The following is a 19,952-nucleotide window of genomic DNA, read 5'->3' as shown; positions in this document are numbered from 1 at the left end:
ATTAAAACAGCACCAAAATCATTTGGATATAATCATCAATTATATATTTTTTTTTTCTTACTATACTTCAAGAATGTGCTGAGAAATTCTTACTAAAAAAGACTTAACATTTTTATAGTATGTTAAGTCTTTTTTAGTAAAAATTTCTATTATATACTAATTGTTTGTGCTGTGTCTTTTTTTTGTATTTATGGTTTCTGGCAGCTATATAACTTTGTTAAATAGACAAAATTCTAAGTCAGACTTATAGCTGAGTTTGTGCTGAGAAACGATACCATGCATGCGGGGTAAGGACAAAACAAAGATAAAAATGAATGCACAGAAAGTCAGCAAAAATGAACCAAATTGAAGCTAGACTCGATCTGCCATTATATGCGATACAGAAGCAGGCAGCCAGCTAAAAGCAGAATTTACAGACCACAAAGTAACAAACCAAATACTGCTGATGCTGCCACAATTTGCAGCATTGTAAATAACACTATCAAAACCAAAGCCAAGTGTGGAATGTTGACTTTTCTTTCTTCCTGTCACTCACCCACTCACTCACAAATGTATACTCCATGCAAGCAAATGTGTGTCCCAGCAGCCTGCACAGAAAGCTTCATCCTATTTACTAGTTTTACACAGATTTTTTTCTTCTTCTTTTTTTTTTTTTTTTAAACATCCTAGCCTGCAGCCCCAAAAAGTGAGTCAACAAATGGTATGGACATAGGCATGTGCAAACACACACTGTTTCCGACAAACACAAAAGTTTGAACAGAGTTAAACATGACCATTGAGAAGGGAATGGTCCTTGCTGCTGTCAGGTCAAAAGTGAAACACCTATCACATATTTTCATAATTTTTTTAGTGTGTACTATAATCACACTTGCAATCTCAATAGACAAAGAGATCAACAACAGTTTAAATGTGATGAGCAAAGGAGCAGCTATTATCAATATAATTTATATATCTATCTCTACTATTTATCTATCTCTGAAATACAACTGGCTGTAGGACCGAGATGGAAATTGTGCACTTGGCAGGGTTTTGTCAAAAATATGACTGTAACATACTGAGGATACAGATGGACAACACACCCATTGGATAATGCTGCAAGAGCTTTTATGGTCACTTGTTGCTTTTTTCCCCCCCTCACTGTGGAAAAAAAATCCATTAACTGAAATTAAATCAAACTTTCTACTGACACATTTCGTTTCTACAAAGAAGCGAGGGGTTTGATACTCGAATTAAACCAATTTAATAGTGAGAGCTTGACAAAAAAAAAGTGTGAAATAGCAAAGCTATGTCTTTCTCAGAGGCTGTAATCACTCTTTTGATCATCCTTAATTTATATCCATAGACACAAGCCCAGCCTGAGTCACAGCATGCTCCAGTGGTAGTGAGTTGTATCAAACTGTTGATCAGCGCAAAATTCTAACAGCTTATCCCGTCTGGGAAAAAACTCCAAAACTAATCATGCTGATGCCAGAAACGATAATTTCTGTATGAGTGCCAGTCTGTTTTTCAAAACGATGGTTACTTCATTACTCCTGACATTTATTGACTTAACAAGAAAGGAGGAACGGTTTTACACAACATCTATTCTGTAGAAGCAGTAACAAGTGATGAGTAGACATGTATTACAATGGCTCACCACCTCTAAGTATTGGTATCAATAAGCAGTTTCAATGGTATTTGGTATCAATAAAATCCAAACAATATGCAGTCCCACACACATACTCACACCACCCAACATACACACACACACACACACACACACACACACACACACACACACACACACACACACACACACACACACAATTTCATACAGAAACAGACACCCAAAGGCCAGAGAACACATTGATATTCCACACCAGTATGACTGCTGACAGCTCCACAGCAACACTCTGTCTGAGGAATTGGACACGAGGTACGCTGACACTACAATGGAGATGCTGTTACAAAGCTGCTCTGGAGCAGATAGGTTCCCATCAGCATGACCAGCAACAGTCACACATACACAAACACACACATGTACACTGCGCAAACACACAGGTGTCCAAGGCCCCTGTATTGTCTCTGACCCACACAAACAAATACACACACACACACACCACGGCAAAACACACATCGCTGCTGAAGTTACTCACTTCTACAGCTATTTGCAAAGATTATTTTCACAATTCACTGACCTCAGTTTCAGTTCATATGTTCTGTCATTGGCCACTAGCACGCACACATCTTAACACGCAATTCAATACCAAGGCCTTCCAGCTCATTAAACAACACAACTTCACCCCAACTTGACTCAGTTCCATATCATTCAACCACGCAGAGATTAGCACCTCCCAGTCTTTCTTCATAAAAGGTGATAATGGCGACCGTTCAGTAACTGAGTACAGCTGCTGTCACTACCGGTGGAGCTGTTCATTAAACACAGTAAATATACATGTTTAAAGGGTATGTCTGAGGCCCTGCTGCAAACATACGATACACACATAAACGTTAATATAATTTCATACATAAAGAAAATCAAGCACCAGCACTGGAGGACAAATTGCAGAGGCAATATTGACACAGCAAAGTAAACAGGTGCAATACCAACAGACCGCAATGACGGTAGGTTTTAGTTGAGCGAGAAGACAAGCAGAGAGGAGAAATATGCTTTTACAACACTGCCCCCCTCTGTTGATAAAGGTGACTGCAGCTCAACACATTTTTATTCTGGACAATTTTGCAGCACCTGAACATCAAAGGATTCTGCTCAAAGGATCTGTGAGCCCTTTCATACCGATTATTCTTATGATATAACCAATCCCTGTTAAAGTCTGAAGGGAAAGCTAGCTTTTGATTTCATGCTGTCAGGAGCAGATGCAGATGTCCATAATGCTCCCATTCGAAAAAAAGAAGAAAAAAAAAAAATTAGCATCTGGAAAACATTAAGAGAGCGATGGGAGTGTGTGCATCATAAGCATGATTTGGTTGGAAATCGGCAATGTGAAAAGAGACTTTGTCTTAAGCAGCGGTTTTCAAATGGCCTCTCAGTGGAAGAGGCACAATATGGATGAGATTAAGTGTGACTTAAAGCCTTCTGCGGTGTAAAGGGGTCACTTTCAACATTAAGCTCTGAACATAATCTCTTCCTTTCCCATTTTTGTTCCAGGAACTCATCATGGAGTGTGAGTGTCCTCGCTCAGGGAGAGATACAGGTGATGGCAGATAGGGAAGACAAGGACTCTGACTTGCTTATTTTCAGCAATGTCATAAATCAAGATGAGACTCACTAGTATGCCATTTCCCTTTTTTTCTCCTTTCTTTTCTGTTCCCTATCTCTGCTCCCTCTGTCTTGCTCCCTTCAGAGATGTATGCCATCTCATATCCCGTCAATAACCTGTTAATGGGCTCCGGCAGTCAGATAATAGTGCTGGCTGAAGAACAGTGAGCAGATAAGGGCAAGCCTCTGGCTTACGAGTCTGAGAGACAGAAAGCTTTTGATGAGCGGGAGGCTAGGGATGGAAAAGAGAAGAGCGGCGAAGCTGGACAAGAGAGCACCTCAGTGTAGCAGGGAGGGTCACGGGGTCAGATCTGATTTGAGTGCAGCTAATGGCAGGCTACACTGAGATCTACAGTACATACATTATGGCTATCATTACAGGGGAGCCAGAAACAGTTGATGAGGAGGACAAAGGGGGCACAGGGGGATTTGCGTGATGCCTTTGATGAGGCAGGTGTGTTACATCTGCTGCTTTATGAAATTAAATTTTCAGCTCTTTCACAGCCACATATCATTTGCTGATTCAAAGTTTCAAACATCAAGACCACGCAAGGTTAAGCAGGGGTCAGTTTGTCACAAGCTGTGACAAGCTCTCTACTTGTGTGGATGACAGAACCACCATGGCTGACATCACCCACACCACGTCACCGAGGCAACACCCTGGAGGTAGGGGTCTCCCTGTGTCAGCCGCTGGGTTGCTTCCTCAGCAATTCAGTAGCGGTGATGCTTTCCAAGCACAGATCAGCATCCGTTCAACCCATTCATCACAGCCCACTAGACACACAGCAGACCCACACATGGCTCCGGGCCCCACTTCCCCTCCAGAACTGCTATCTCGGCATATTACCCGTATCAATTTTTTAGCGATCCCACAAGGCAGCCTTTTTAGGACTTGTTGAAATAATTATGAGGTGCTTGTTGGGTAATGCACTCTGTTTCAATGAGCGCTCTGTGAGAAAAGAAGAGCTGGGAAACCGTGAGACAGAGGCAAACCAACAGAGACTGGTCATTATGTATGCATTGCGGCAAAACCAATCTTTGTTGAGCCTGTCCTCGATTGTTTTTAAAAGGATACTTCACTGGACGCAATCAAATTAGCAAGAACATCACTGATACGGGGTAATAACCCTAAATTGAATTTCTGCACAGACTAAAGTGTCCCCTCACTGCAGAATCAATTGCTGTGAAGAGAAAAGGAGGACAGGAAGAGGGCATTCATAGTTAGCAGACCTTTAAAAAGTACACCAGAGATGCAGGCATGAGCAGGCTATTTTCACGCTCCGGGGCCCTGCCATAATGTGTGCCTGCCGACTACTAAGCTAGATGCAATCTATCCAATTATGCTAATTATTTTGAATTACCTTACAGCTCCCATCACTGACAGTGAAATCGGGTCAGCTTTCCATTTCTGTATTTGCATGAATACAATTCACTTTCATTGTTTGGGTGCTAAGAGCTGCACACGGCGAGCTCTGGCAGCCAGTGGCTATGCTAACTGAACAGAGAGTTTGACAACAACAAGCAATTAGCTAGACAGCCTCCTGTTAGCTCTGCCACTGGCTGACACTGCTGTATGCTGTGCTGGAGTGAGCCAAGGATGTTACTGTACCACTGTTGTGGCTCAGTCATTACTATACATACATTGATATTTTATGCATTTTGCTGACATTTATAACCACAGCAGTTTATAATGAGTATGATAGAAATAAACCTAAGCTATTATAACCAACCAGTAGGGTCGAGGGGCAAAGCCACAGTGGGTTGGAGTCGTAAATTTCCACACTTCTACTCAATAGTGTATCTAAGCACAAAAACGACATCCCCTTGTAGGCAAGTGTCTTCACGGCTGCAGTGACACAACAGCTGTGCAGTGCTGGATGTGTAACATCAGGGAGAGGTTTCTCCGAGAATGATCCATCATCTGACTCCTGAGTCAGTTTACAGCTGGGAGCTACAGAGACAATGTTACTGCGACAGGATGACAGTGTTGTCATGTGCTGTCCTTGTGTTTTTCTTCCACAAATAGTGTTCTCACAATAGGAAGTGTTTTGGCAGAGACCACAAAGTGTAATCGTGTCTACTGATATAGACACTTGCTGGAGTTATCGAGCAATGACACGGCTGAATACAAGGAAGATTACAGCCAGTAATCCCAGCGAGGGACCTGGAGACCTAAGAGACCTTGGATCATATCAACCCAGACATGCACTCTCATACACACACACACACACACACACACACACACACACACACACTGCTGCTCATACAGCTACACATGTCAGTAGTTTCTCTGTTTGTGTGGCCAATAAAAGCAAAACATTGCTGTTTATAAATAAAATTAAGCTGACCTTTAATTACCTGTTACCCGGCTAATTACTACCGTCCTATACTTATAAAGGAAAATAGAAACACTGTGCATTCATTTGACAGCCTACAATAAAAAAAAAAAACACTGCACCCAATAAAATGAAAAGTTAAATAAGATTGAACTTGTGTTTTGTTGTGAGATGCACCTGAAACAATCTTTAAAGCTGGTGTCGCACATGAAGTTACTAACATTGAATTACATTAAATAAACTCTGCAGAGCATGCAATGTTTTTGTATCATCATGCAGTGTTACATGTGCAGACTACAGCATCAAACTAGACTCCAACTAATTCACTTAGTGCTCCAGTTAGCAGAGAGAAACTGAATCATTGTGTGAGCTACAATAGCCCATTACCCGTGAGTTAAAGAGCTCCATCAGTCCCCGACACCTCCTCCTCCTCCTCCCTGGTGAGAGGAGCGAGTTCGGCAGTGGATGCCACACAGCCAGTAATGAGCAGGCCGCAGGCCCATTTGTGCTGGGAGAGAATAGGTCCCTAATGAACCACTGAAGACACTTAAGTCCACTGAGTCAAGATTGAAATGTGCCACTGATGGCCGATAGGAGGTCGTGTCAACTCAACCAGAGAGTAGAAAAGGCAAAAATAGCTCTTTTTAAATGATGGTGTTTTGGATGATAAAAGTTCTTTGAGAACTTTGTGGGTTTGCCAAAGTATGCTGAGCCTATGTTTTACCATTTTGCTTTTGGCATACAGAAGAAACCTTCCTCCTTCTTCAGGCTATACATTAATATAAAGGAATATCACCCACTGTGAGAGTTTAATTTACATTATGTGTCAGCCCCAAACCGACTGGGAAAAGGGTGGTATTAAAATATATGCAGTGTTGATGTCTCTTTTGACATGCTCAATTCCCTTTTTTTATTTACTGCATCGTGAGATGTTATCAGAGCCAGCCCAGACTATTTGTTTCTTTTTTATGATGACACAAGTTTTTCTTCGAGCACCATTTCTACTGAAGTAAAACTTTTGAGTGCATGACTTATGAATCCTCAATTGCAACATCAACCACAACTCTGCTTCCCAGTGTTATAAATATAAGAGGATGACTCCTGCAACACACTCCCTGAGTCACAGCAGAAAAACTGCACTTCTAACACTTTTCACCGAGGGCCTCACCCTAGCCCCGAGCTCTCTACTCCTACTCCTCACCTGTCTGGAAAAGGTCAAAGCTATTCTGTTTTACAAGCTGAATTATGAGGGGAATCTAAAAAATACTCCCATATCATTGAGTTGTAATGCTGTAAAAACTTAAAGTTAAAGGAATAATTGTGAAAAATGTATTTTTTCTCCCTCAGGCAGGATGTCTGTATAAATAAGAATATGTTCTTTGTCAACTCATCTAGATGGATGAGAGTTTAAACAGAGAGAGTTTATAACTTCTGGCACATTATTTTTGGGAGCAGCCTCATTTGAACTGTTGTTTTGCCCAGTGAAGCCTTTGAAGGGTGAACACTAATAGGCCCTGCAGGGTGTATTGTTTAACAGGCAGCAGTATTTCCCACCGCGGTGACTAGGATCTAATGGCAGGGCATGGGCAGAGGCGACACCCACCCATAGCTTGGACGGCTAGCATTGCGGACAGCAGGAGGGACAGCATGATGTTCCAGGGTGGATTCAAACCGCAGGTCAACTTCTTCAGACACAGCGCTGCAGGGGGAAAAAAACACAGACATCTGAGGAGGATGGAGGTGGTAATAACACAGAACACAACAGTACAGCAGAATAAAAAGATGTGTGGTGGATAAAAGGGTGATTAGGAAGTGACAGTAAAAGGGAGGGGTGTCTTATATGTCTGTATGTTTTAGCTCGCATGGTATGTCAGGTGGGTGGAGTCTGACACAATGAGACACTCCAACATATATCATGAATTATAGGCTATTTCATAGTCTAGAATTATTCCTAGGTGACAATTTCATCCTTTTCTCCGGCCTGCTCAAGGCTTTGTCTTTCAGAGGGAGTGGACCTTTGATGACAAATGGGGACTTCTAAATTGAAAGGAAACAGCCAAGTCATTCTCTCTGCTTTCCAGAGGGAAAACACTACTCAAGGAGTAAGTCGAGACAGACAAAACCATCCCCTCCCTGTCTACTTCCACTCTACCATGCATGAAATATTTATGAGATATTTATCTTAGAGAGATTAGTGGAGAACACTATTTGAATCTGTATTTGCCGAGAGAAAAACTTGAATTTGTATGTTGGTTAATACTGAAGCACACTTGTTTTTCTCCATTGATATGAAGTCATTGTTTTACAATCACTGATTATAAATAATTGGGTATATCAACAGTGTAAAAACAGTTGGCTACTGAAAACCAACTCTCTTTGTGTACAGTGCTTTAAAATTTACTATGTCACAGGTCCTTGTTTGCTTGTTGCATTTCTACAGGGATGAATGCAAAGCTATTCGGTTGCTTGCAGAATTAAACTGATAAAGAAACAAAACAAAATATATTCACTGTAATGGATTACCTAACTCTATATATCTCTCTATATATCTCTTATATCTATATCTAAGTTTTCTTCATAGGCTTCTCAATGCAAATAATACGGAACAAACTCAGAAACAACATTATCTAAAAAATAAAAATAAAATAATACAAACTAATATCGTGATTTGGGGAATGGGAACATCTCAAAGTTAGAGAGACATATTATACATAGGTGGATAAACAGAATGTACTATTTGCAAGTGTGTGAGTCCAAAAAGAAAAATGAGGAAGACGAAAACAAAGAAAGGAAGAGAGCAGGAAGAGTTTTCCATTATAAAACAGACATAGCTTACTTAGCATTTTGAATAAGCAAATGGGGTAATTCTAATTAATGAAATTAATAACCTAAGAAAGATTCTACAGTGATTGAAGTCATTGGATATATTCGCCACATATCTTTATTCTGTGTTGTGTATCAATATATAGCTATATGTTATGTTGCTGTTATATGTTTCAAACAGACGTTTTTGCATGAGCTATATCTTTAAATAAAAAAAAAAGAAAAGTTGATGTGATTATGTTTCTTAGCCCATAAAGGAACCGGGGCTTCTTCTGTGTTTCTTTATGCTCATTTCCTCATGGTGAGTTATCCAAGTCCTCCTTTCGGCCCCTGTTCTCTCTACTCTTCTTTTCCTGTAAAGGCAGGTTTCTGATAAAAGCTCTGATAAAAGCTGATAAAAGCTGCTATGTGTGGAATTTCTATGTGAATCGTATCATATTCTGCACAAGTTTTTGTTGAAGCAATGCTGGGTTGCTTTTCAGCTCATTCACATCAGTGTCCCCAGGTCAGATCAGGTGTGTGTGTCAGAGCAAATTTTTTTATACTTCCACTGGGAGTCACCAAACTTAGACATTTTCAAATCCATCACACAGGGGCCAACACCAACTAGTGCTTTTTATGGAACAGGACAATTAACAAGCAAAGGGAAACAGACTGTATTTTTAGGCTGACATTAAAAATCAACACCACACATCAGAAACTGGAAGTAACAGCTACTTATACTGCTGGTTGGTATAAACTGGCACAGTGGCACACAGATCCTCCAGGTGGCTGTTAAATATGGATGGAACCGGTGGAATACACGTTAGTTTTACAAAAACCTGGTATTTGTGATAGTCACTCAACCAGGTAATAAGATATTCAATAAATATGAAAATAAAATCCACTGTGTGAAAATGTTTTCTGTCCACACTAGTGTTTTTAGAACATTTAAAAAAAAAACAAAACTCTACATCCACAGTAACGCTTCAAAAACACAATTATTTCTCTTCTGCCCCCATTTTGCAAAGGCTAGTGTAGCTGAACGATCAGACAGTTGTGGTATGTCCGGTTAATCTGGTTGATTTTGGAAGCATAACTTTCCATTTTGACCTCTGTGAAACGTAAGTCCTCACACAGTACTTCTTCTTTTTAAATAGGGTTTGTCTCCATAAAGAAAGAGAAGATGGGGAAAAAATAACACACCGGACTGGCAATACTTACACACCGAGTGTGACGTGTGTGAGAGGTAACTCAGTTTTCTATGTCTGCACTGTAATATACAATCTTTCTTTTTTACATTCATTCCCTACTGAATCAGAGAGAAAAAAGTATTTTCCACTTTTTATCACATGAGCTGTGGGGAGTTAACCAGGGTTTACAGTCAACACTGTGGATGCTTTGAAGCTTTGAACTTCAAGGTGTGGCTGAACGTTGGCTAACTCCCACCACTCCACAAAACTGATGAAACCTTATGGCTGAGCAGAAAAATGTCTGTACAAATCAACTGCAAGTTCAGCATAATGTGTTTTCTGACTTACATACAAATTAAGAGCAACCAGATCAGTTGTGGTGTTTTGGTACTATGAATCATTTCAATATTGCTGTCAGCTGTAGCTCCACCTCGTGACTTAACCAGAACGTTTTCCATGAGGCTCCATTTATGGCTTCAGCAGAGAGGATGTGGGCAGGAGTGCAGCTTCATCACAAAGTTTCCATAACAGCGCTCTGGACTTTTCAGAAGGCATAAGCCTGCCAGAGACCAGCTCAAGACGCTGGTAACACTATCTGAATCTTCCTCCATATTTACCCACAGAGGCAGAGAATATGCACAGACATTCAAAAAAGTGAATAAATACCCAATGGACACAAAACCAGACACATATCACAGCCATCCTCTCCTTAAATATATCTGTAAATTTTCCTAAGGATAGCATGAACCGAACTATGCCAACACACCAAACCACAGTCTGACTCTGTGTCTGTGTTGCTGTGTTGTCCAGACACCCAGAAGCCATCAAAGAGTTTTTTTTATTGAACGACTCAAGTACTTTACCGACCAGGGTGCCAGGATGTACATGCTTTTTTCTTCCTTTCATTTTACGATCTAACTTTAACAATACAGTTCAATGGCAAAGATCAAAACAGGCTTACTGCGCTTGCAAGTCACAACCTGAAGAATATAATGGTACAATAAATTTTTAGTGTAGAAGGCTGTATTTAAAAAGAAAAGAAAAAAGCTATGATATCCATCACTAGATTACACCAATGAATCAAAAGTATTGCCAGTTCTTTATTCACGTTTCAATCATGGAATTAATTAATAATACTGCTCTCTAAAATGAAGACCATTAAAATGAAAAAGAAACAGTCACTGAAAGACTGTTTGACAGTCTGAATATCTTGAATTTCTTTCAGATTGGTTGTCAGCTTTTGAGCCTTAATCACCATTGTATTTCATTTTGACACTGCGCTAAGGATTATTAAGCTTTTTACTGAGGTCAAAGGAAAGAGAAGTGATTCTCGAGGTATCATAGACCATTAAGATTTACAATGTTGCTGTGGTCATTGCACCATTGTACTGTACAGTTGAGAAATCTGTGACAGTGGTTCTCTAGCAGTTTGTCTTTTTACTGCTCTTGAGTCCAATCCTTTTCTGTATGACAAGGCTGTTCTTAAACACAATTAATATAATGAATCTAACTGACCTTCTGGGCTCGGATGTCTCATTGACATATGGCTGGCATCATTGCCAAGCTTCTCAAACCACTGGGAACCACTCAGCCCTTAATGATAGGGACATTTCCAACCTGGATGGCACCAGTCCCATCAAAGGGTAAACTGGATCATGGGATGAAAGTGAGCCTTTCAAATCCATATGGCAGCAGTGGGTAAAATTTACCAAGCCCTCTTTCATGAGAGGAAATGTGCCCACACGTCATTTAGCACATTACTTAGTCAAACAGTACATTACCTTGTCAAACTGAGGAAAGAAGAGCTCTATAAACTTCAAGAAAGCTTTATGGCTGACAAGTTGTACGGAAGTATTTCTTGCCAACTTTCATTAAAACTATGGAAACTTTAATTTACAGTTCACAAAGGCCTGCATACAGTAATCCAATAATAGGCAAGACAAGGCAGCACTAGGCTGTATATGTTTTATCCACCAGGTAATTAGCTGGTGAAGCAGTGACAACTATAAGGCAGATGTGTCTTCTCAAGACCAGAAAAGTGTATAGGATCAGTTTGCACTGTGAAGGATTTGCCAACATACTCCTTATATTAAGCCACAGCAGCCACTTTAGTGTAACCTTTATCTTATGGCAACTTGACATACTCTACCTCTCTGTGCAATAATACGAATATGAAATAATGGTACGAACCGTCTACTGTCACAAACTGCAATCACATCCCTGGCAAAAACTGAAGCTGAGCACCTCATACATTGTCAGATAACATTATTATCTCTCTGCTGTATCAGTGATCGTTTTCCATACAAGTTGTCAGAATGGTAAATGCTACATCCTCTTACATCCCACAGGATGCTGTACCTGCCAGCAGCTGCACTATCATGTGATAAGGGCAGCATGAGCACAGGCTACATCCTCACTGCATTGTAAAGCACAGTAGCTCCTGTCCCAGTGGTTCTCAAACTTTTTTGCTTGCGACCTCTTAAAAAACTAAGGAATGTCGACTTGCAAACTCCTCACTGGTTGCAGATGTCTTCTCACTGTGACCAGTTAAGCCAAAGACAGATTTCCCCCCATTGGTTTATTTGAATAACAATTTTTAGAGGTAATATTTGCAGTAATTCATAACATAAAATAGATTAAAGTCTGAAGAAATAAGCATATATTGACCCCTGAGATTAATCCTGTGACCCCTTGTTGGGTCTTGAAGGCTGGGAACCACTGTGACTAAGAACATAAATGCATACAGGGCCGACTTTACTGCTACTTTGCTTTATGTGTATGATTTAATTCATACCATTGGGTGAGTATTTTTTTAAAACGACTTTCTTATCATCTCAATGGAAGACTGTGGATAAAGTGCGTCACTCGCCAATAAAGGTAATGTCCCCATTTTGAGTTATGGAAGTTACACTGTTACACTGATTAAATGCAGTGATGCAGTGTTCACTTTTTGTCAACTGGGGGCGCAGTCCATTTCATTCATAAATGTGACTAGCTCCATTTGTGAAACAGTATACTGTATAGCTTAGCTAGCATCTGTCTTGATTTAAAACTACAATATAACCTACCAGATAGCCTACGGCACCCAGCCAGTGAATAGAGCCAACTATATGTGGACCAGTAATCCTGCCCTGAGTTCATGGGGTTCTCCTCCCCAGCTGTTGCTCGTCTTTGAAAATAACCCAACTTTACAGATATCTTTTTCCGTTAGTCTACGTGTAATAACCTTTCTATGCTTTCAAAAACAGTTTCTTTGGGCTTACCATGTTAGGACGGCGAAACTTTAAGAAAAAAACCACCAACCATCCAGCGGCGGTGACTCTTTCTCTGCTCAGCACAGCCGATGTTATTTTCCAGAGTAGTTCATTCCTCTCTCAGTAAAACACAACAAAACTGCTGCCGACTCGATAACAGCTTGTTTTGACGGTGGATAAAAGTGCAGGGTATTTTTTCAGAGTGATTCATTGATTTGGGACGGTTCTCTTCACAGAAACCACTCCTTGCTGCTTTGTCCAGCAGTGATGTCATCCCGAGGGGGGAAAGAGTCTCCACAGTCCCGACCCCCGAGTTAACCATTTGTTAACTCACCGGTTTCCACCTCGCTTTCTTATAATACACTATTCTGTATGATAAATGCACGTTTGGAGTGATACTGCCTATATATGGACACCCCGAAATCACGGTTTTGTCTTTATATCCAAATGTTTTCTTTATTTATCATATGATCCTCAAAGGTATCACTGATATATTTTCTTTATTTTTATTACTATTTTTTACATCATGGTGTTGTATTATAATAGCATGGATTTGTAGTCTTTTGACGTATAGTTTATATATTGTACGCAGAAATTCATCTGAAAAATTCCACTTTTCGTTATACGGGTGGTCGTTGTGGATAACTTGTGATACACACGGACCGTAAAACTTCTGTCTGGAGTCACATTTGTCCAAATCATTACACAACGTTGGAAAATCCTGAGTATGCAGCAGGAAAATCAATTGGGAACATTGTGGTGTCGTTTAAGTAAAGGGGAAAAGTAGGTAGATACTTTACTCTCAAAACAAAAGAAATGTAGGCTATAGGCACAGTATAGTGATGTAGACATTTATACTGTCATGTTTAGACAGTGGTTTAAATTGTTCTAATACTTTTTTTTCTTAGTCTTGAGCCGTGTGTGTGAAGGAAAGACTTTTATAGTTTGCCAGTGGTGAGAGGGACAGTGAGAGGACACAGTAGTAAAGTCTCCTTTGTTTGGCCAGTGGAAGTAAACGTAACATTGACCACGTGACCAAAACCAGGAAGTGCATTGACTGTCAACAATAAAAGGGTGAGTGTGCAGTTCTTTTACACAGTGTACAGTTGTCGTGGCGTTACTGTGTGAATTTTATATTAATGTTATCAAGGGAGTGTTGTTTAAACCAGTCATACTGTACCGACAGTTCACGTTTAAATTAGCAAACCGGCACACTGCTATAGCAAACGCTACGCAGCTAACCGGGATTGCTAACACAACCCCCCAAAAAGGTTTTAAAAAATTAAGCTAATGATATGCCATGTCCCGAGTCCATCGTCTAAAATAGAGAAATTATAATATTTAACTTTAAGCTGACTTCACATCAGTAATTGCTGATAAACTCAAGCTAGCTCGTGTCATTATCGTCCATGCCCCCATGTTAAGGCTGTGTTCCTTTTGTATGAGGAGAAAGAGATGACTTCTGCAGACTGGCACCTGTCTTTGAAGCTGGTGGATCAGCCAAAATCCATCTTCCACTTCCCAGAGATGATGCCAGGGGATGTTCCACCTGGAGGATACAGAGTCGCCACCTTAAAACAACTTGTAGCAGCTCAGCTCCCAGACAACATCCCAGACCCTGAACTAATAGGTTTGTTACAGCTGTGGCATTTGAGCATAATAAAATGGTGTGAATGAAATGTGTCTGTGTTTGTGTGCTCCACTCGCAAAAATATTCCACTTCTGTGTCTTGCAATCTATTTGGTTAATTCTTCAAAGTAAATAACAGCTGTGTTTTGCTTTTCTGTCTATGTGCTATTGTTACTTACACTTAAAATGTTCTGTTTGTGTTTATGTTGCATATCAGAGTTGGTCCACTGTGGGCGGAAACTTAAAGATGATCTAACACTGGATGCCTGTGGGATTCAACCAGGATCCACCTTACACATCCTCAAAAAGACTTGGCCAGAGCCAGAGAGCAGTCCAGGTTTGTGTGTGTACGTGTGTGCGTGCGTGCGTGCATATGTGTGTGTTTGCTTGTCATTAAAGCATTGAGTTTTGTGTTTAAGTTGTACTGTTAGTGAAAGTGAAAGTCTGAACCACATGGTGTGTGTGTGTTTCTTCTTTAGAGCCTGTGAATAGAGCAACTGCAGCCAGGGAGTTCAGGGTGTTTCATGCTGCTCTTCACTCTCTCAACTCTGCCTACAGGGACTCGGTGAGTAGAAGACACATTGAGCATAGCAGGGCCCATAGTGACAACCCCTGCAAAATATTCTTCTTCCAAAGCTAGAAAGAGTGTATATAATGTGCCATTTGATCTACTTAGGTATTTTTGTTTTAACCAATCCTTATGTAAACTGTTTAATTCATTTTAGTCAATGTCAAGAAGCACAATGTTTGGTCCTCCATCCACTGGTCATGTGATTTCTCTCCAAGTGCCAAGATTTGTGGACACTCTTTAGCATAATATCTCCACCTTCCGTTACAAGTGGAGGGCCTAGGTTTAGGGATTGTCTAGATTTATCATCTTGTATCCAGAAATATCTAGATTTGGTCGGTGGGGATGTGGAGTTTATCCCTTCCTTGCTCCAAACCTTGACCAAGTTATTTGGCACAGGCAATAAACTGCATCCATCAGTGTTTGGGAACTTTCCCATGCCTTACACACAGTAAAAAGTGAATTAGGTTGTCCTTCACTGTAGAATGCAGGAATGCGTTTGGGTGTTTGCATTTCACAAATTTTTGGACATATGCATCCTTGACTTGGAAACTATTTGGCTTGAGTAATTGGATTTTCTTACACTGTCCTTTAGGTGTAGCCACACCTGTAGTGTATTTTTTTTTTAAAGTATATTTTTTGGGCTTTTATGCCTTTAATGGACAGCACAATGGAGAGTGACAGGAAACAGGGAGGCAGAGATAGGGAGAATGACATGCAGCGAAGGGCTGTCCGATGCGGGATTCGAACCGGGGCCGACTGCAGCGAGGACTGTAGCCTCTACACATGGGGCGCCTGCTTAAACCACTACGCTACACGACGCCCCCTGTAGTGTATTTTTATCATGGAATGATAGAGCAAAAGTACTGGAAACTAACAGGAGAACCAACCATGGGAATACACCAGTGATTTACTATGTTGTTGATGGTTAAAATATTGTTTGAGAGCTGTATTATGATTTAAAATGTTTTTCGGTGGTGAAGTGGTTCCAGTTGTTGCTTCTCATGCTATCTGACAAGCTTTCAGATCACTTGGCTTTCTCCATCCACTGCAATGCAAACCGTTGTCTATGGATAAATTAGTACTCATCTACATAAGAATGCAGGTTTTTCTCTACAGTTAACCTACATATAATTCCTGCATAATTTACATTGAGTACATGAATGATACTATTTCTGCTTCTTCTTCTGCTGCTACCACATTTACAAATGGCACTTATTGTCTTTTCCTCACTCTTAGGTATATAAAATGCTTACAAATAAAGAGTCCCTGGATCAGATCATTGTGGCTACACCAGGGCTCAGGTCAGATCCAGTTGCCCTAGGTAAGACCTTCTCGGTTTTATAAACATAATCATGCCATCTCATTGTACCATGCAAATATGTAAATGGTAACATTTCCGTTTAATCCGTTCAGGTGTGCTCCAAGACAAAGATCTTTTTGTGCAGTTCACAGACCCCAACATGCTGGATGTGTAAGTGTGGCTTGTCAGAGCTTTTTATTGGCTCTGATGTGACACATAAAAAGTGAGTACAGGCACACAAGTGGAAGGTCATTTAAATTCAAATCTCTACTCTTTCTGTCTGTTTAATAGATTAATCAGTACACACCCAGCCCTTGTCAACGCCATCATTCTGGTGCTACACTCTGTGGCAGGCAGTATGCCCGCTCAGTCCAGTGCCAGCTCCTCTCGCAACGTCTCTTCCAGTTCCTACAGTGATATGCCTGGTAAGTCAATCACTAATAGTAATAAGGAGCCACTCTTGACAGGCTCCAAATATTGAAACAACTGAACTGAGGCAAAACGATAGTTTAATGTTTTGATAAAATGCAAAAGACCACTACTGGACTTTTAAAATAGAGCATACATATGCACTTTGAACATAAAATAGTATTTTGTATGCTGCAGTTTTTTACCGACATACATTATGGTTCATGTCTTTCCTTTTTATATTGTTTTTGATGCATTTTTATGAATCAGTTTTTTGTTAGAAATACACAACTAATTTTTTGGCAGGCGGCTTCATGTTTGAGGGCATGTCTGATGACGAGGAAGATTTCCAATCTGTGAGTGACTCTGATTCGTGCTCAACATCAGATATCATGTTCAGGAGAACTGATAATGCTGAGGACCTTAATGTATTCCTGTGCGTCTGAATGTATGTAACAGGGGAGCCCAGCAGGACCCTCCAACAGAGCAGGGGGCTCAGCAGGAATACGACCAGTGTCTCTGAGCCACAGTGGAGCGACAGGCCCTCGACCAATAACACAGAGTGAGCTGGCAACAGCTTTGGCCCTCGCTAGCACTCCTGACAGCAGTGCAGTCACTCCCACAACAGCAAGCCAGGTGAGATTTATTTACATTTTGAAGAAGATATACGGACCCATTATTTTTATTCAAACCACTGAACTGATGACAATACATTTATATTTTTCTGAAATATGATCTCTGCAACAAAACCTGGCCACCTTCGTGCAGATGAATACATGTATTTAATTTTTTTTTTTTATTTAGTCTGACCCCTCCAGTGGTGTAGCTCCCATGCCAGCAGGGACCCCAGTCAGTAACGATCTCTTCAGCCAGGCTCTACAGCAAGCTCTTCAAGCCACCAACATGTCTGCCCTACAGGTGAGACTAAGAACCTGCTGACTTCTCCCCATATTCTGTTCATGGGGGAAATGTTTTTATAAATACAGTGGCAAGAAAATGTAAATGAACCCTTTGGAATTACCTCCATTTATGTATAAATCTGTCCTAAAGTATGGTCATATCTTCATCCAAGTTACAATTATGAACAAACTAACTAATAACTAATAACACACAAATCATTGTATTGTTCTTTTTTTTTGAAAACATTTCAAACATTCACTGTGTAGGCAGGAGAAAATATGGGAACCCCTCGGATAGTGGCATTAACAAAAGTTAACCAAAACAAAAAAGCTAGCTTGGAGTCAGGAGTTATCAAACCTGGAGTCAGGTCAATGAAACAAGATTGTAGGTGTGGGTTAGAGCTACTTCGACTTACTAGTACCAACATTTTTTGGGAAAAAAGTTGAAAACTGATTGAAATACATTTTTATGCCCATATCCTCATTGCAAAGTTGAACTAGTCCAAGATATATTAGAACACTTTGATACAGTGCTAAACCTCAATCACTGAAGAACACTTTTTCCCCTCTATATGGAAAGTGTCAGATGCAGTAAAGCCTTCAGACTCCAGAATCGCTTCATGTTAAGCTTCGTGTGGTTAAGTCAAAATAAAGGCTTGTGAGATAAAACTTTGTTGTGTTGACTTGCATGAAACTGAAAGGGTTACAGAGTCATCTCAAAGAGTAAGTAGTCATCAGTTCACAGTCAGACAAACTGTCTATAAATGGGCATTATTATTTCTGTGGCTACTCTCCTTATATGTGTGCATCCAGCTTACTCCAAGATGACTACAAAAGCAAAATGCAGAATGATCAGTAATGTAACAAATAACCTCAGAGTAAGATCAAAGACTTAAAGGAATCATTGGAGCTGGTTAACATCTCTGTTCACAGGTCTGCCATACACAGATCATGATTCATGGTTACCTGGAGGAAGCTGCTGCTCTCCAAAAAATATAAAACATTGCTGCCCCCTGATATGTGTACTTGGCCTATTTTAAAAGAATTGTACTTTTTTGTGGTGTCAGTGGAAGGTACACACTTCAGCTGCAAAGCGGTTTAGACTGGGTGGTCTGGGTGGTGTGGATAAAACATTATTCTTTTTATGTGTTTTTGTTTTGTCAGGGCCGCTGGCAGTCCCAGATGCAGCAGCTTCGGGACATGGGGATCCAGGATGAGGAGCTGATGCTCAGGGCGCTGCAGGCCACAGATGGTGACATCCAGGCTGCCCTCGAGCTCATATTTGCTGGAGGCCCGGGACTTTGAGCTCATACCCAACGGACAGAGGCTTTTATAGAGGAGAGAGCAGGAGAAAGCCTGTAAAGCTGTTGCCCAGAAATGATAAATTATGGCTTTAGACATACAATATTTACATTTTTCTATTATTACCCAATTAACCTTTTAATATACAGTACATACATCACCTTTTCAACTGAGCTCCTCAAAGGTCGTGACAGCTTTTTCTTATGGATGTGACGAGACTTATAATAAATTTAATCATGCTAACCTCTCAAATCATCAGTCGGTGTTCCTGTTATGTAGCTGGTGGCTTTGACTATAAATGTATTACACTGGTCTAGGCAGTCTAAATTATCTACTGTATTTACATCGTCTTCCCGCAGCCTATGCAGTTCCACCATTTGTACACTAGATGGCAATGCTGTAATTTATTTCTACCCAGACATGACTGACTCACCGGTCATCCTAGCACACATACTGCTTGTTTATTGGCTTTTTCTTCCTACCCTAAATTTAAAATTCAGCTCTTAATCTGCTCTTTGTTAAACTGTGTTTCATAAACAGTTGCTTTAATTGCAGTTTAGTAATTTCATTTTTCAAAGAGGACAATATGCTTAGACAGCCAGTAACATAAAAATGAAAGTTGCACGGATAAATTGATAGGTTTATTAACAATCTCTGAGATGTCGCTGTGCTTGTCGAAGCATCGCTACCATTATCGGAGCCCCCCCTCCAACTTTTTTTTCCCCTCAGCCTTATTACAGCCGGTTACATTTGCTTTGTCTCGTTGTCTCCCATCAGGGTATTTTAGGGGAGGACATATTGCGTGCCCCCCTCTGCTACCTACCGTTCTCCATCTACAGTAATTGCCCTGCTTAGTTTTATTACTGCATCTGTGAATGTGACAGCTCAATCAGTGGATTGCCCTTTCATGAGCACAGCACCCAAACAGCGCTTTGTGTCCGTCTGTCCCCATTACCATTTTATATGCATGCACACCTGCGGGCAATTTCCACCTCCCAA

The 19,952-nt window shown here is 40.5% G+C and overlaps 2 protein-coding genes across 6 annotated transcripts in view; one reads left to right on the top strand and one right to left on the bottom strand.

The window, feature by feature from the left end:
• The window catches only part of cd276 (CD276 molecule), a 64,674-nt gene extending 51,553 nt beyond the window's left edge, over positions 1-13,121 (bottom strand). Inside the window, exons 1-2 of one of the 4 annotated variants that reach the window (XM_023412026.2) lie at positions 12,854-13,121; positions 7,199-7,294 (exon numbers count right to left, since the gene is read on the bottom strand). In XM_023412026.2, the coding sequence (XP_023267794.1) occupies positions 7,199-7,244 (46 nt within the window). In that variant the 5' untranslated portion in view covers positions 7,245-7,294; positions 12,854-13,121. Of the gene's footprint in view, positions 1-2,177; positions 2,313-7,198; positions 7,295-12,853 lie in introns of those variants that run through there. The other 3 variants (XM_023412025.2, XM_023412024.2, XM_087175528.1) reach the window with 3 other exon arrangements.
• A 527-nt stretch (positions 13,122-13,648) lies between these two features.
• On the top strand, positions 13,649-19,205 carry ubl7b (ubiquitin-like 7b (bone marrow stromal cell-derived)). 2 transcript variants are annotated; one of them, XM_023412023.2, is made up of 11 exons: positions 13,649-13,918; positions 14,291-14,474; positions 14,691-14,810; positions 14,953-15,038; positions 16,281-16,365; positions 16,458-16,515; positions 16,636-16,769; positions 17,059-17,108; positions 17,212-17,388; positions 17,557-17,670; positions 18,816-19,205. In XM_023412023.2, the coding sequence occupies exons 2-11, from the start codon at positions 14,300-14,302 to the stop codon at positions 18,954-18,956; spliced, it is 1,140 nt and encodes a 379-aa protein (XP_023267791.1). In that variant the 5' UTR covers positions 13,649-13,918; positions 14,291-14,299; the 3' UTR covers positions 18,957-19,205. The 2 variants fall into 2 exon arrangements, with proteins under 2 accessions (XP_023267791.1, XP_023267790.1); XM_023412022.2 differs by having other exon boundaries at positions 13,650-13,918; positions 14,294-14,474.
• Positions 19,206-19,952: the final 747 nt, after the last annotated feature.

Source organism: Seriola lalandi, unplaced genomic scaffold (assembly GCF_002814215.2).
Source record: "Seriola lalandi dorsalis isolate HSWRI2012SDOR001 ecotype SW California unplaced genomic scaffold, Sedor1 jcf7180002054474, whole genome shotgun sequence".
In the NCBI taxonomy this organism is placed as follows: Eukaryota; Metazoa; Chordata; class Actinopteri; order Carangiformes; family Carangidae; genus Seriola; species Seriola lalandi.
Note: the sequence above shows the minus strand (reverse complement) of the source record. Positions and strands in the feature narration are given on the sequence as shown.